Raw genomic sequence first — 15,049 nt, forward strand, 5'->3', positions numbered from 1 at the left:
AACGATAATAATAACATACCTAATTTCTAACAGTTTACCCAAAGATCTTCCAGCTGAAGTCTTCTTTTAAAGAGAAATCACCACCAAGTTTGCAGATGAAGAAGAGGCATTCATTCTTTGACCAGAATATACAGCTATATTCCAGCTATAAGGAAAGGTTTTGTGCTAGACTGTCATTATAACCACCACTTCTCTTTCTCTGCTTTCAGAGGCTGGCAACAAAAAGCTAAAGAGCACGATACAGAGAAGCACAGAGACAGGAATGGCAGCAGAGATGAGAAGTCGTATGGTTCGACAGCCAAGTCGGGAATCCACTGATGGCAGCATAAACAGTTATAGCTCTGAGGGCAAGTAAGTGGCTTAAAAATATGAATAATATTGGAAAAGTTTCTTGTCTTTGTAAGAAATCTGCTGAAATATTAGTAAGAAAACTTGGTCTGTGAATAGAAGTCCCAGACTTGGTTGCTTTGAACAAGGGGATAGCTCTGTGTACAAGTTCTTCCTTTTGACAAAACATTTACAAAACTAATCTATTAGACATGTAGACTATTAGGCATTAGACTATTAGGCATGTAGATAATTTATTGAAATTTGAAATTGAGAGAACACTTCTTAGAGATTCATATTTTGCCTGCCATCCACTGAGCTATTTTGTTCACCGAGAAAGAAGTAAATTCAGAACACATTATTCAAAGGAAAACATAGGGGTAGTTTCCCTTTGGATTATGTTTGGATTAATTCAGAGTTAAACTTCAGATGTTGTATGTAAACCCCTGTGATATGAAACTCTGTTCAGTAATACTGTATATAAAGAAAGTTTAGCTTGGAGTTAGTCCAGTTCTCTTACTGAGAATTCTTAAACCAGCATCCAACTGCACCATCAGCTAAAATCAGGCACACAACTGTGGGTAATGGGGCAGCTGTTTTAATTCACTGCTGACATGACTAAGTATGTAGGAAAGGCGAGCAAAAGCAGATTTGGCACCAAAATGTGCATGAATATTCCAGCCTCCTCACAGATCTTAGTGGGACTCTGCCTTGTTTGCAGATGTATTGTGGTCACTAGAGAATTCTTAGAAGTGAGAAGATTGCTACCTACAAAAGTGGAAACAGGAGACAGGCAAATTACTTTGTAGACCAGAAAAAAAAAGAGAGATTGAGATTTACCTGGCATCATCTTTCTGTATGCCCACCTTGTTGCCACGATTGTTAGTGGATTTTGGATTGTAAGGGCTATGAGGCATGCAGAGCCGGAGCAGCCATGATAATGGCAAGGACCTCTATAGTGGTGCAGTTTCTCCATCATCAGACAATAGGGCATTTTCTGCACCACACCCTGGCATCCTTCCTCTTTTTACGCTGGTTTCTGTGTCACCATGGTGGGGCCCCAATAAACTGGATCCTGCTGGAGACTGGCCCGTTTCCCCGGTCGGCAATACTGGAGAAGTGGGAGCCCAGCACTAAAGATGAAGGCCCTTTCTGGGGAACAACCTAATCCCATGCTCTGCCCTCAGAGCATGTGAGCACATTTGGCAAGGCCAGACCAGCCAGGTCCTAGCAGGAATCTGGAGGGCAGGAACTGCAAAGCAGAGGCTTAAATTGTTGACTTGAGAACCAGCCTCTGGGCAAGGCAATGAAGAGAGCAAGCCTGGAGGTAAACAAGGTGCTTGTTTCTTATCACCGCCTGTAGCAGGCTGGGCATGTACAGTGGGACTTAGTTTGGAAAGAATCCTTAGAAAGAGGATCCACATTCAAGTTAAAATGAACTGTCATAAGCTAGTGGCTCCTGTATCTTACACCTTGTTTCTGCCTCTTTAGCTCCTATGCCTACTTCCCGTCTCCACTGTCCCAGTGCCCGTTCTACCTCTGACAAGCCGCCATTCCTCTCTCAGTTCTTTCGTATGACAGATTCCTTATCAACTGACCACATTTGTCTTGCCTTTCAAATCCATACTTTTGGCACACATTCCCTAACTTTTGATTATGTTTCTGTCCCAGACTTTTGGTCTGATAGAGTTCCCATCTCTTCTGGTTAATCCCTGGCCTTCAGTATACCTCACGTAGTTTCTGGCTCCAAATCCAATTAATCACTGTCCCTGAGCTCCACATCCCTCTTTCAGTTCCTGGCAAGAGCAAAGAAACAGTAAGGCCAGTGATATGAAAAGCAGACCACTGTCTAACAGCGAATATGATGGGAACCCCAAGAGGATGGGCCTAAGAAAGCAGATAGCATGTAACAAAACTTCCTGGGTTAAAGAGTAAACAGTTTATGTATCTTTCTGCACTGAAGAAGAACATTCCTTGAATGGGATAGAAAGCCACAGTTAGAAAGGTATCAACTCAAGCAAGAGGAATATGTTCATCATGGTAGTGTACTTTGTGTTTTAGAAGAGTTTTCTGAGGGCTTTCATTTGCCTATGATTCTAAATTTTTGCTCAAGATTTAATGTCAGGTGCTTGGCAAGCTTTCAATTCTGTAGATCAGTGTACATTTACAGCAGCTCTGGATTTAGTCCATAGTGAATGAAGGATGTATAAAGCATAGATGCTTKTAAGAAAGACAACCAATAAAACAAGCTGCTAATATATAATCACTTCCTCCAAGTGCTTCACTGGCTTATACTTAGGATGAGAGCTGGATGCARCTGCAAGGTGGAGGTAAAGATGCACAGCTACATTACTACATAATCAGAGGTACAAACACTGCAGCAACTGGTCCTAAAATCTTCTCCTTCCCTCCCTCCATCCTCTGGGCCTATTTAGAAACTTCAGAAATGTAGTAATTTAATTTTAGATGTTACTTTTAATGTGACCATGAATCTGCTTTTAATAGCACCTTGCATCCACACTTAMCCTACATTTGAATAGCAAAGCTATTTGCCTGGTTACTCCTGYATCCTGTGAGGTTCCCAACAAAATCAGTGAGAACTTCATTTGAGCTGGCTGAGTAGTATTTCATGGGCTGTTCACTCCTGACATTATGGTAGACAGGTGACATTGACATGAAGAAAGCAGCTTGAAGAAGCATATGTTTGTTCTGCTAATGTATTACAGKTCAGTTTGTGTCCTGAAAGATGGATTGGCCTCTACTTGTTTGGCAAGACTTGATTGGCGTCAAGATCTGGCTACCAGAATATTTTGTCTAGTGACATTACCTGCAGGGCATTACCCTTAGATTTAATCGACAGTAGCACTGTTTGCGTGTTTACTGCTTTATTAAATAGCTACAATACAGTAGCTACAGATTTAATGTATACATGAGTTTTCCCTGTATATCCTAACTGATGAAGATGAGGTTTGGATGTACATATAGAGAGATAAGACAGTATTACAAGGCAAAGCAAGCATTCAAGAATGAAGAAATGTCAGTGTTAAGAGTGAGGCGCAGTCAGCATTTCTCCAATTATGGGATATACATTTGGATTTGGTCTTTTGTAACATTCATCCTTATAAATGAAATGGAGAGAAAGAAAAAGATGATACTCTTTCTTGTGACATATTTACTTTGCCAGAAAGGCTGGACTCTTTTGAATCATGTTGCAGACCTTTGCTGTTTCCTCTAGTGGAAYGGCTGACAGCAGCAGTGTCCCACTGTCCTGAGCACATGCAGAAAGGGAAAGCAAAAATGCAGAGCCCTGAATGGACAAAAGCAAACAGAAATACTTTTAAAAAGAAATAGGGACCAAGAACCTGGAAAAGGAAGAGGATGTGGACAAATCTGCTGGGTGAGAGTAATGGAAGAATCTGGAAGAAAGGTGAAGAAAATGAACAGGCAAAGAGATCTCATTGTCATTTTTGATGGGTCCATATTTCATAGTCAAAAGTAAAGTTACTATAAATAAACCTGCCTGTTAATGTGAATAAATATTGGAGGGGCTCAATTTGATCCTCCATTGATTGCTGAGGATCTGGGATCATTTCTGGATTCCAGCTCACCTCTTTGAGATGAATACCAGTTGAAACAGAGCTCTTCAAACATACAAAGATACTGAAATACTGAAATCCTATTTTGGCTAAACTTGGACTAAATGAAGAACAATAACTGGAAAACCTAGTAGAAGACAAAAATCAAGTTATCGTATACAAATATGCAGCATACTACCTTTTTCAATTGTCCACTAGAATTTCAAATATGTTTCATAGTGTTCCCATAGTGAAGATCATCAGAAAATCCTAACCGAGAGAAATTGTCTATTTGTGTGTGTAATTTCAGGAAGTCACAATTGGCTATCCATGTAAAACTGCAGTGAGGAAAATACGCAGAAATCATAACAAATGCATAACAATTCTAAAACTGACATTTTTTGAATCGGCTGAATTGAAGAACCAACATAAAATACCAAAAGCCTCTCATAAAATGTTTGCATGGCCTGCGTATTCAAGCAGAATATAGTCTTGTGTTTTGAGCTCAGTAAGTTTATTAAATCTTGTGAGTTTTTCCTGTTTTCTCATAAGGCCACTCATAGTTTATTCACCTGTCAGCCTCTTCAGCACTTCTTGCAGAACTCCTTGGCAAGAAGTGTTTGCATGCAGTACTTTGGTTCCATATGTGGAAATTTCACTATACTTCTTTGGGGTCCACAGGAGATAGCTTGTTTATGAGCTGAGCTGCTTGTACTGTATAAGAAGTAACTTCAGAGAAACTTTAGAGAAAATACTGCAGGACAAAGGGAATTATTACTGTACTTATGCTTAACCAGCTTTTATTTTGCTTCAGCTTAATATTCCCTGGAGTACGGCTGGGCGCTGACAGTCAATTTAGTGATTTCCTCGATGGACTTGGACCCGCACAGTTAGTAGGCCGACAAACACTAGCAACCCCTGCCATGGGTAAGAATAATACATTCCCCTGTTAGATGAGTAATAGTCATTAACTAAAGCATAATACACACTGCCAAACTGGCCAGGCAGCCAAAAGACTTTTACACAGTGGCTTCCTTCACCTTAAACATGAATGTCCTCTACCCAATCGCTAATATTCCTGGCACACTGGCATCCAAACTGAGGTGAAAAACAGTATTTGATCCGTATGTGAGGGGCCTGCTAATCTCACTTGCATTTTGAAATCAGGGTTACACACAGCAGCTGCCTGGGGTGATCTGTGATTTCTTCTGTATTCCAAACCAGTCTGGATTTCCTTATAGTAGCATTAACTGTACACCGGCTTCGAATAGGGTATAAGCTGTGCAGCGCCATAGCATTGKGTAAGTATTTTTGGAAAAGTCTGATAAATATGTAAGCAATTCATAGATATGCTTCAAATGGTACATGTGTAGGGTGCCAAGTGTGGAGCTCATGTCATTTTTTGCTACTTTAACCATACCATGGTTAACCATAACCGTGTTGGAAATCGTAAATGGCCAGTGCTTCAGTAAAGTTGTCTCAGATCAGATGAAAGAAGGGCCACTGAGATRCTTCTGAGGAAGGAAAGAAAGATAGAAATAAAAATCACAGAAAAGAGTGTTTCCCTCTCAACTCATGAGCAGAATGAAAAGGAAATTTTCTTGAGAATGATTTGAGTACTCCATAAAGCACAAATAGCTGCTACATGACATTATTAAGCACCAAATTTTATAAATGCATACCATGTTTTGTTTTGAAAGATTAGATATTTATGACATTATTCACCCAACAAAAATTAAATGTCTCATTCAGTATGGATTATSCACACATACAAGGATCTAGACATTTCCATTTATTTTCTTACTTTAATCTTATTTCTTGTGTAAATATTTTCCTGCAGATTACTTGAGTAATATATTTAGTTCCACTTCTTAGAGCTGTTTTCTTACTAAAGGCTCAAGCAAGGTTTTGGCCCCCCAAAAGCCCTCAGCAGTGCTTCTTAACAGTTTTCCTCTCTTCCGCGTGGCATCCTTTAGTCGGGGATGATCTAAAAATGTTTGTATTATTGCTCCCCCTGCTGGCTGCCTGTAGAAGGGTTTTATTCGGATATGCAACATTGAGACAGGCTCTTAAAATGGCTCGTTGGAATTTTCCTGGGAACTATTTTTAGTGCCACACAGAACTCTGTTTATTCAAGCAAAGTTTGCTAGATAAAATAATCTTCCTTGCTGCTCTGTCACACCTCAAGTACCAAGGTATAAATATTGCTACAATATACCGTTAGACAAGCACATGAAAATCTCATCACCAGTTAATGTCAAAAGGTGGTGTTTATAAATCTGGATGCCCTAAATTCTGCAGTTCAGGACTGCCTATTACTGCACTTTTATTGCAATTCAGGGTTGGCATATAAAATATATAATATAAAAAATCAAAGTCAGGTGTGTCATGGATATATTTGCACAAGTGTCATACAGCTGTACATGTCATGCTGTGCATTTTTGCGTCTCAGTGGCCTATTAGATACCTATCCAGCTGATTCCATTATATATGAAGCTAAAGAGATCTGATGTTTTGAGCATCAGCCCATCATTAAGGCATTCTCTCTTCATTTGCATTTTATTAGCCTAGATCAGAAGAGTGCTTGCTCCCAGATTAAGTTTTCCTTTCCTGCAACTGTAACTGGAAATGTCACTTGTCAGAACTCAGATAGCCACTTGGCTGCTCAACAGTCTGTGTGAGAAAGCAGCTGATTTTTTGAACATATTGGGTGATTTTATTGCCACTAGAATGGATGTGAAATATTGATAAAAACAGGAAAAATCATCACCCCTACACTTGTTAAGAGACCTTTGGAGGTAAAGACCTCCTTATGAGCTCCTGGAGGGCAGCATGTYGTTCTGTGAAGCTGGGCTATGACCATGTGCCTTGTCTGTTTGATCTGTCTGCCTTACACTGGGGATCTCGTCAGACAGCTGTAACTACTGAGGTTTACAAAGTTGGCCTGTTTCTCCTGTTGTCTCTCCTGTTGCATCAGATGAGGAGCATTCACACTGTCAGCTCCTGCATCTCAGCTTGGAGGCAGAAACTTCCAGCTATGGGGATTTCTGAATCTAAACTTGGGCTTTTAGGCTCCCTGAGAGTGGGACCCCTCTCAGGGCAGGGCCTGTCAGGGACTGGCCCACAAGGATGGCAGTCCTAGGTAGGAAGTTGCTAGATAATTCACCTATGCAAAATTAGAAGGTTGATGGTGATACCACAGCACTGTTGTAAAGCTTCCTTCCCTCCCTGGATCAGAAAATCAATACAGAGCTAYGGTATAAGCTGTTCACCAAGAACGCAAAGTGCTTCCTAAGTATGCATCTTTTATTCCTGTTTTAAAGATGGAGAAACATAAGGAATAAGGAGGAGAAGTGATAAGCACAGCATCACCTAGCAGATGAACAGCCAACTAGTCTTTCTGTTTCTTATACCTGATCCCCCAGACCATACTTTTTCTCTAAATGTGAGTTTCTTTCTTCTCCCTCTCAGGTGATATTCAGATTGGAATGGTGGATAAAAAGGGCCAATTAGAAGTAGAAGTCATTAGAGCCCGGGGCCTCACACAAAAACCTGGCTCCAAGTCAACCCCAGGTAAGAGAAATGACTGCAAACCCCAGACAATATATGACTGTAAAAACAAGAATATGAAATATGCTGATGAACTGGTGATTGGAGACCCCTGAGCTCTTCATTAGCTATCACTACATTGGCATTTGTTTGGTTTGTTTTTCAGCAATAGGGGCATGCATGGATATATCCTTTATATCTATGTTCACTTCTTAAYGACTTGTATCTATTAATTACATGCAACATTTCAAGGAGTGATTTTCCTCAACTTAATATGCTTTCTGGAAGCAATGTTTGTAGAAGTATTTCTGCATATCCTAGGCAAATCTTATCTCTCAGAGAGGCTTTGCTGATGAAATCCTTTGCATTTTTTCCATGTTGAAATAAAAGATGGAAACAGATGAAAGCAGTTTGAGCAAACAAGGTGATAGAGCCACATGCCATGCTCTTCTGTGGTACAATAGTGCTTCAAGATAGCAGGTTGTGCCAGTGCCCATGCCAATAACTTTTATAATGAATCAGATTTCATATTGTATCATTTTATAAGCAAATTATTTTGAAACTGTAGTTCTTTACAAAAATCTTTATTGGAAGAGATTTCTAATTTCCACCACAGCTACTGCTTACCAAAACATTTGGAACAATTGTTTTCAGAGTGCATTTTGCTAAAATGGTACTTTATAACCTCCTTAGGAGCTGAAAATGAAAGAGCAATAAATGTCCTTGTTACCTGAATGCCTTAGTTTTAACATTTCTTTCAATGAAATATCAGAGTTTCCCGGGGTTTTTTGATATATTTCTGACCCCTAGACATGCATAGAGATTTCAGAGTAACTAACAGTGACAACTAATTCCTGGCAGAGGAAAGTGTTTTTAAATTGACAGACATGAAACAGAATTGTTATTAGTAACATCTTGGATCATTAAATTCAAAGTTTATAAAAATCAAGCTGATTTTTTATGTTCTGTGTCATTTATTTAATGAATGTAATTGCATTCAGATTATATAGTGAAGATAGTGTGTGTCATTTTCTTTCCACTCAACTTCCTTTTATGGCATTTGTCCTCCAGCTCAGAAGTGCAATGTAGAAGTTTTTATGTCCAAACATAAAATTCATGATGTTCTGTTTGCAGCTCCGTATGTCAAAGTGTATTTATTGGAAAATGGAGCATGCATAGCTAAGAAGAAGACAAGAATTGCACGGAAGACCCTTGATCCTTTGTACCAACAGACACTGGTTTTTGATGAAAGTCCACAGGGTAAAGTCCTTCAGGTCAGTTGCTTCTTAATCCCATTTTAGGCTATCATTTGGTAAAGCATGTACATGTTTACTTAAGTTTAAGCAATAAGAGTAACGCCATTCCAGCTCACTTAGCATTTAATTTTGTGAATTCCAGCAAACACATCCTTGTGGCTTGTGGTTTCAGACCTGTGAAATGTCTGGCTATATTAAACATTTCTCTTTTGTTGACTCTTGCTCCAGTCCTGCCATTAGGTTTTCCCACAGGAAGGAGCAATCATTCACTCTTAAGAATAATATTTTCCTTACAATACACATAATACACAGCAGGAGTGAACATAAGAGCGGAGGTTTGGGGACAGTTCTGAACCTGCGTTTCTGTTTTTACAGGTAATAGTTTGGGGAGATTATGGCCGAATGGATCACAAATGCTTCATGGGAGTTGCTCAGATCCTTCTGGAGGAACTTGATCTGTCCAGCGTGGTAATAGGCTGGTACAAATTATTTCCGCCTTCATCGCTAGTGGATCCAACCCTGACTCCCCTGACACGCAGGGCTTCCCAGTCATCTCTGGAGAGTTCAACTGGGCCTCCCTGCATTAGATCATAGTAGCAGGTGCTGTCTAAGGAAAACATCACCCAGGATGACAATTGGAACCAGATATTCACATGATCAAAAACACTGTTGGAGAGAGACAATCACTTCTGTTTCCGCTTGTAGTAGTTATCAAAAAATGTGTCCGAGTTGTTTGTTAAAAGATGGCTTAAATTGACAGAACAAAGGTGTATCACATACATACAGTCAATCTATCAGCAGCTGTCACTGATGCTTATAATGATCCCCAAAAAAGAGAGAGGGACCTTTGGATTCAAATCAAGTCAAAAATTAGTCAAACTGGAAGCTCTCACTCTGTTAACAATGTTGTATTTTTCACATTCTGACAGAGCCCTCAAGCAGTGTTATCTTCCTGGTGTTTCAACAGTTTTTCTGTACTTGTTACTTCCACTAGTTTTTTTGCCATGTGATTGTTAGTTTTGTAGAAGTCTTCACAATGTTAACAGAAACCCTTCCTTTCTTTTTCTAAACCAAAAAAAAAGGGCTGAAGTATATCTCTGTAAGCATTGCTTAAAGTGTTCAGCAGCCACAATTTTATTCCAGCAAGTTCAAATTTTTTTCTCAGTTCTGGTACTTCAAAGTCTTTCATGTGGAAACCCAGAGCAAATGACTAATCAAAGTTACATTCTTAAAAATAAATAATCATCACAGTGCCACTTTTTGTTTGTAAAAAGCAGATATGTTTGCATTATGTATAATAACTTTTATGTTTATGATGTTTTGCATGGAAGAATTTTGAAGAATTCTGCAACTAATGCTGGGGACTGGTAAAAAGCAGCTTTAGTCATAATTTTGACATTGAATATGTTACTGGTAATGAAATTTTCCTCCTAGAAATGGAGAGGAAATATTTACATTTCTGTGTATAAATGTATATTTGACTTCCCAAAATGTTGACCAGGAATGGATTGAGCATATGACACTTTCAGCTGTACCCAGGCTTCTCTGAGGTGTGTCACTTCAGACACACTTGTCTGCCCTGGATAGAGCATGGTATGAGTTGTTCAATGTTTCACTGGAAATTCCAGTTGAAATATTCTGCACTTACTGATGTTTTTATCAAATTTTAGTTTACATTTCTTTGAGATTGATGCAAGCACAAGGCTTGATTTTTTAACGCAAGATATCTTACTTTTTGGAGAAAAAAAAAAGTCAAATTTCAATTTGCTTTTTATTCATTTGAGTTCTTGGCCTTGAAATCCCTTGTGATTTTCTGTAAATGTGCTAAAAACTGCAGACTCTGCAGGTGCATTGATATGTTTCCCCTCCTTTTACAGGCCATTCAATTTTGTGATCACACAAATAGAGCAGCATGACTTGGAACTGTTCAAAGCTGCATGCACGTTTTGTAAAAAGAAATGAAAAAGGTTATTTAATAATGTATGTTAGTTCCACATAGACCAGCTTGTATGTTGCATGTACTTGTACAGTTTGCTCGTAATTACTATACTGAAGTAACCAAGAAATCTAAGCCATCCATTTTTCTTATAGACATTTTGCAGGTTTTAGCCAGGCTAGATCTGTGAGTCTGGTGCTAAATGTCTATAGATGGACKTTATTTTTTACCCTATGGAAAACGTGATGTAGTACGGACCAAATTCCTTCTAATAAATATTTTGGTGTAGATTCCTACTGTGGGGCTGTAACACACGTAGAAATTGTGTACACACTAGATTTTAATTCATAGACATACTGCCTGCACCAAGTGAACTATTTATTATTATTCAACACGTTGGAATTACTCTGCCCATCTTTCCATAGGGCGCAGATTGATTACTGCTCGACCTGCTGAGCAGGAAGAACTCAAGCATTGGTGCACTACTACTAGATTCCGTTCTGTCTTAGTGGCCAAAACCCCACTAGTTATAATTCGATAGTATCTTTCTATTTTGACCACTTGTCTTAACACTCCCCTGTGCTTTTAAATGAACTTCCAACTCATGTTATGTAAACATGTTTAATAAAATTTCCTTTTCATGTCCAGTGTAGTAGTTGTGCTCTCTGTATGTTCTGAGGTTCATCTGTGATTCTGCTCACTGCAGGACTGTGTGAAATGTGTTAAGGAACAGTAAAATGATAAGTGATTTCTGTGGTTCTTTTGATTGATGTAATAGTGTATGTTGAAGTCGAAGTCTGGGGCCAAAAACTAAGGCCTGGTGAAAGCCATGTTTGGTTGGTTTCCTTTGCACCGAGAAAGAAGCCAAATTGTGCTCTCATTCATTGAATCAGACAAACTGAAGTCAGCTAGCCAAATTACATGCTGGGGAAATCAAACCAGCAAATTTTGGTTGAGTGATGCTGCATCTGCTTACTGTAGGTCAGCTGAGCAGTATGTGTTGGAACTAGGCACCAGGTCTGTATTTGGTGTGTGCTGAGCTTGCAAGACATAAGAACATTTTCTGATCTTTTGCACTTGTTTAAATCTAGAAATATGCCAATGCAGTATAATGTCATTATGGATAATGCTTTATAACAATTAACCCGAGAGCAGAATTTGGCACTAAATTTTACTATTAGAGAAACAAAGATTATGTACTTTGTTCAATTTTAGTTTTCCATGTCCCACAGATACCTGAACACAATTTAAAAATAACCTAAAGACAATATTGCCTCACTTTGAACACTTTTGTTAATTACTTTATTTAACTGAATACATGGTTAAGCTATTGAAAAAAAAATGAATAATTAAAAATGGTAAATCTCTGAACAAAAGGCATGTTACATTTCTGCTTCTGTGTGATGGGAGTGCTCTGTTCAAATATAGAATTCATCATAGTGTTGCAAAAGCCCTCAATTTCATAAATCTCATAGGTTTGGATATTGTGTCCAAAACTGCGATATCTTTTCCTTTCTGATCCTGAGCAATAAATACAGTTTAGCATTTCCAATCCCCCATAGGCCACAGGAGATGTATCATCAATGTTGAACTATTTTATTTATGGTGTTTCTGATCAACAGGGATCACATATGCAAAGACTTCAGGAAAGAAGCAGTAGATTGTGCTAGGACAGATAAGCTGTGTGTGCTGCTCTGCTTTTCCAGGGACTGTTGCCTTTTAAGAGCTCATTGCTGAGTGTTGGGATTATAATACAAAGATAAATCAACTTTTACTTCCCTTGTGGTTTTCCCTTGAGAACTCTGTACTTGCATTATAAATAATATGCAAAGGAAGAAGGAAAGATACTAAACTCATAACTCCTGAGATGTAAACAGGCATTTCTTTTCCTTGTGATGAGTAAATGCACTAAATTTTATATTGAAATGCAAACTTAGTGTCTCTCTTGTGGGAGGAGAAAAAGCTTTTGGCCTAGACCACTGTAGTACAGATATATTAGAATTGCTGAGAGTGTGTAGAACAACAAGAGCTACATGACCTCYGCCCTTTATAATTCCCAGATAAATTATACATGCTCTGTCCTTGCCTGTTTTCACTGGCCATTTACTGTCCTGMAAGTCACATTCAGCCCAGATATCATATACTATATATGCACGCTAACCAAGATGAAGAAAAGTTCAGAGTGGCTCTGTTCTTCAGCAGCTGCTGAGAAATGTTCTGCATACACCAACATTTTACTAATAGCCTATAACTTCCTTTTACRAAGTCTTCTGCTGTACCTGCGGCTGTTTTCTGCCCACTCCTGTGTAGTCACTACTCTATCATCTACAGCGTGTTTAACTCTGGTGAAAAGGGTTATGGACCTCAATACTTTTGTCTTGCCTTAAGTGAAGCAAGTCAGGCCAGAAAGCTATGCAGCGTTTCCTGTTAAAAGGCTCCAACCACTCATCCCACGTTACCCTACTGTAATTCTGCAAACATAGTAGAAAGCAACTGGCAGCAAAGTAGATTGTTGTTAAAGGATGTGGTTTCTCAACTCAAGCAATGTGTATTCCAGCTGTCTTGAGTGATTAAAGCTCCAGTGACATATATGAAGCCTAACAACATTCTCAGTCAAAACCTCCCTCCCAGCCCTACCACTTCTCTCTAGAAGAAAAAAAGAAAAAAAGGAAATAATACATAGGTTGTGTTTTTATTTTCCCAGTGGATGACCACATATGCTGGTAGTTAATTGCTCTGGCTATGATAGATGTCAGTGTGGCAGAAATATCATATCAATCAAATGTTTTTCTGTGTTTTGTGATCCACATTCTTCCTACCTGCACTGCCAGAGATAGGAGGGGAACAGCTTCGAYGCTTTCTAGGGTTTAGCTCCTGAATGCACAGCCTGGTGTCTAACTGAACGCCCCTGAATTAGGTACTTCCTATCAGGTGGTATAATTTCCAGCCATAGTCACTCATCAGAACATTAAATCTTAGACATCTGCCTTGTTCAGTCAAAATGTCTAACATTCAGCACTGGGAGTAACTAAGGGAAAATGTGAAAAGTAACAATCTGTAGACTACAGTGTGATGCAGCAATTCAGGTGAGTCAAATTTTATATACCTGTAGTTATGTCTTTTCTAGTACAAGAAAAGCATGCTCAAGAGCTGAGTGTCCAGGAGGGTTCAGCTATTAGCATGCTAGAAGGGAGCCCACTGAGGGCTTAGCAGACTCTGAACAACTTACTTTTAGAAAGCGATGAACAGCAGTTACTATTATAATGTTCCTTAAGACAGCTCAGAATTATTCATTCTGATTGCCTTTCTTTAACAAGTCTACAGTTTCAGAGCCCTGACAAAATGTAGTTACAAATCAGTAAGAGTTCACTTTGTAAAACACTGGGTACGTAGTGAAAGGCTGTGTGATATCCACATCTGCCATGTATTTTTTCTGTCTACAGAAATTCATTTAGGTCAAGATTTAGAGTCTTTTTTTTTTCCATTTCCTCCTCATCTATGGTCATAGGCTTCAGACTGACTTTGAGAACCTAGGTATCATTCTCTTTGTACCTGCATTTTCTGATGAATAAAATGCAGATAGGTGCAATCCCCTATTTCAGACATAAAGGTGGAAAGGGCAGAGCATAAATGTGGGAAAAGCATCTGTGAAGACTTCAAATACTAGACAGGCATAGCAATATTGCATCTTGTCCTGCACACCAAGGTCTTTCTTACACTGCAAAGTATCAGAAAACAATGTTTTCCATGCAGAAACTTGTCACTAAATTTCAACTGCAGCCACACACCTAAGCAGAACACTGTGGTCTTCTTCAGTTTGTAAAATCCCCACATAAAAGAGTGTTTTAAACAGAAAATATGTGTTTTGTCCCAGGCTTATGCTCACCAGCAAGTATAGCAACACTATCACCTCTGTATTTCTAATATCCCCATGTTGTCCCTAGTCAGTGTTGCCTGCTCTGACTTGCCTAGACTGTTTCTTTACAGATCTCCACAGATTATAGCTGCTCATGTACATGCTACAGTACTAATTACAGAAGACAGAATAATCCCATTTAGAACAAGCCCACATACTYATACAAGGGTTAGTAAGACTGTCCTAGGTATTTAAAGAAATCTTGTCAAATAACTTAACCCTCAAATATTAAGATTTGTAAATGCAGCAAGTATTGTAAATCAGAACTTTAATAAAATGTTATGGTATAGTCTTAAAAAAGAAAGGAAATCAGTTTTAACATCTACATTTGCATACTGCAGAAACAGTGCCTGCAATGCAAATACAGCACTATTACACTAACGTGTAAAGACAAAACAGACAAATTGTTAGTTTAATAATGTGTGTGTGTTGGAGGGGGAATTGTCAGGAGAGAAATCTTTCCTAAAAATTTAGCTACCAAGTGAAGTCT

At 38.8% G+C, this 15,049-nt stretch overlaps 1 protein-coding gene across 1 annotated transcript in view; it reads left to right on the forward strand.

Moving 5' to 3' along the window:
• RIMS1 (regulating synaptic membrane exocytosis 1) overlaps positions 1 to 9,959 on the forward strand; it is a 347,536-nt gene extending 337,577 nt beyond the window's left edge. The window contains exons 29-33 of the mRNA XM_085316042.1: positions 210 to 351; positions 4,717 to 4,829; positions 7,374 to 7,475; positions 8,586 to 8,725; positions 9,083 to 9,959. Of these exons, the coding sequence (XP_085172168.1) occupies positions 210 to 351; positions 4,717 to 4,829; positions 7,374 to 7,475; positions 8,586 to 8,725; positions 9,083 to 9,301 (716 nt within the window). The 3' untranslated portion in view covers positions 9,302 to 9,959. The remainder of the gene's footprint in view (positions 1 to 209; positions 352 to 4,716; positions 4,830 to 7,373; positions 7,476 to 8,585; positions 8,726 to 9,082) is intronic.
• Positions 9,960 to 15,049: the final 5,090 nt, after the last annotated feature.

Source organism: Rhea americana, unplaced genomic scaffold (assembly GCF_003343005.1).
Source record: "Rhea americana isolate MKP2758 unplaced genomic scaffold, rheAme1 scaffold_45, whole genome shotgun sequence".
Classification (NCBI taxonomy): Eukaryota; Metazoa; Chordata; class Aves; order Rheiformes; family Rheidae; genus Rhea; species Rhea americana.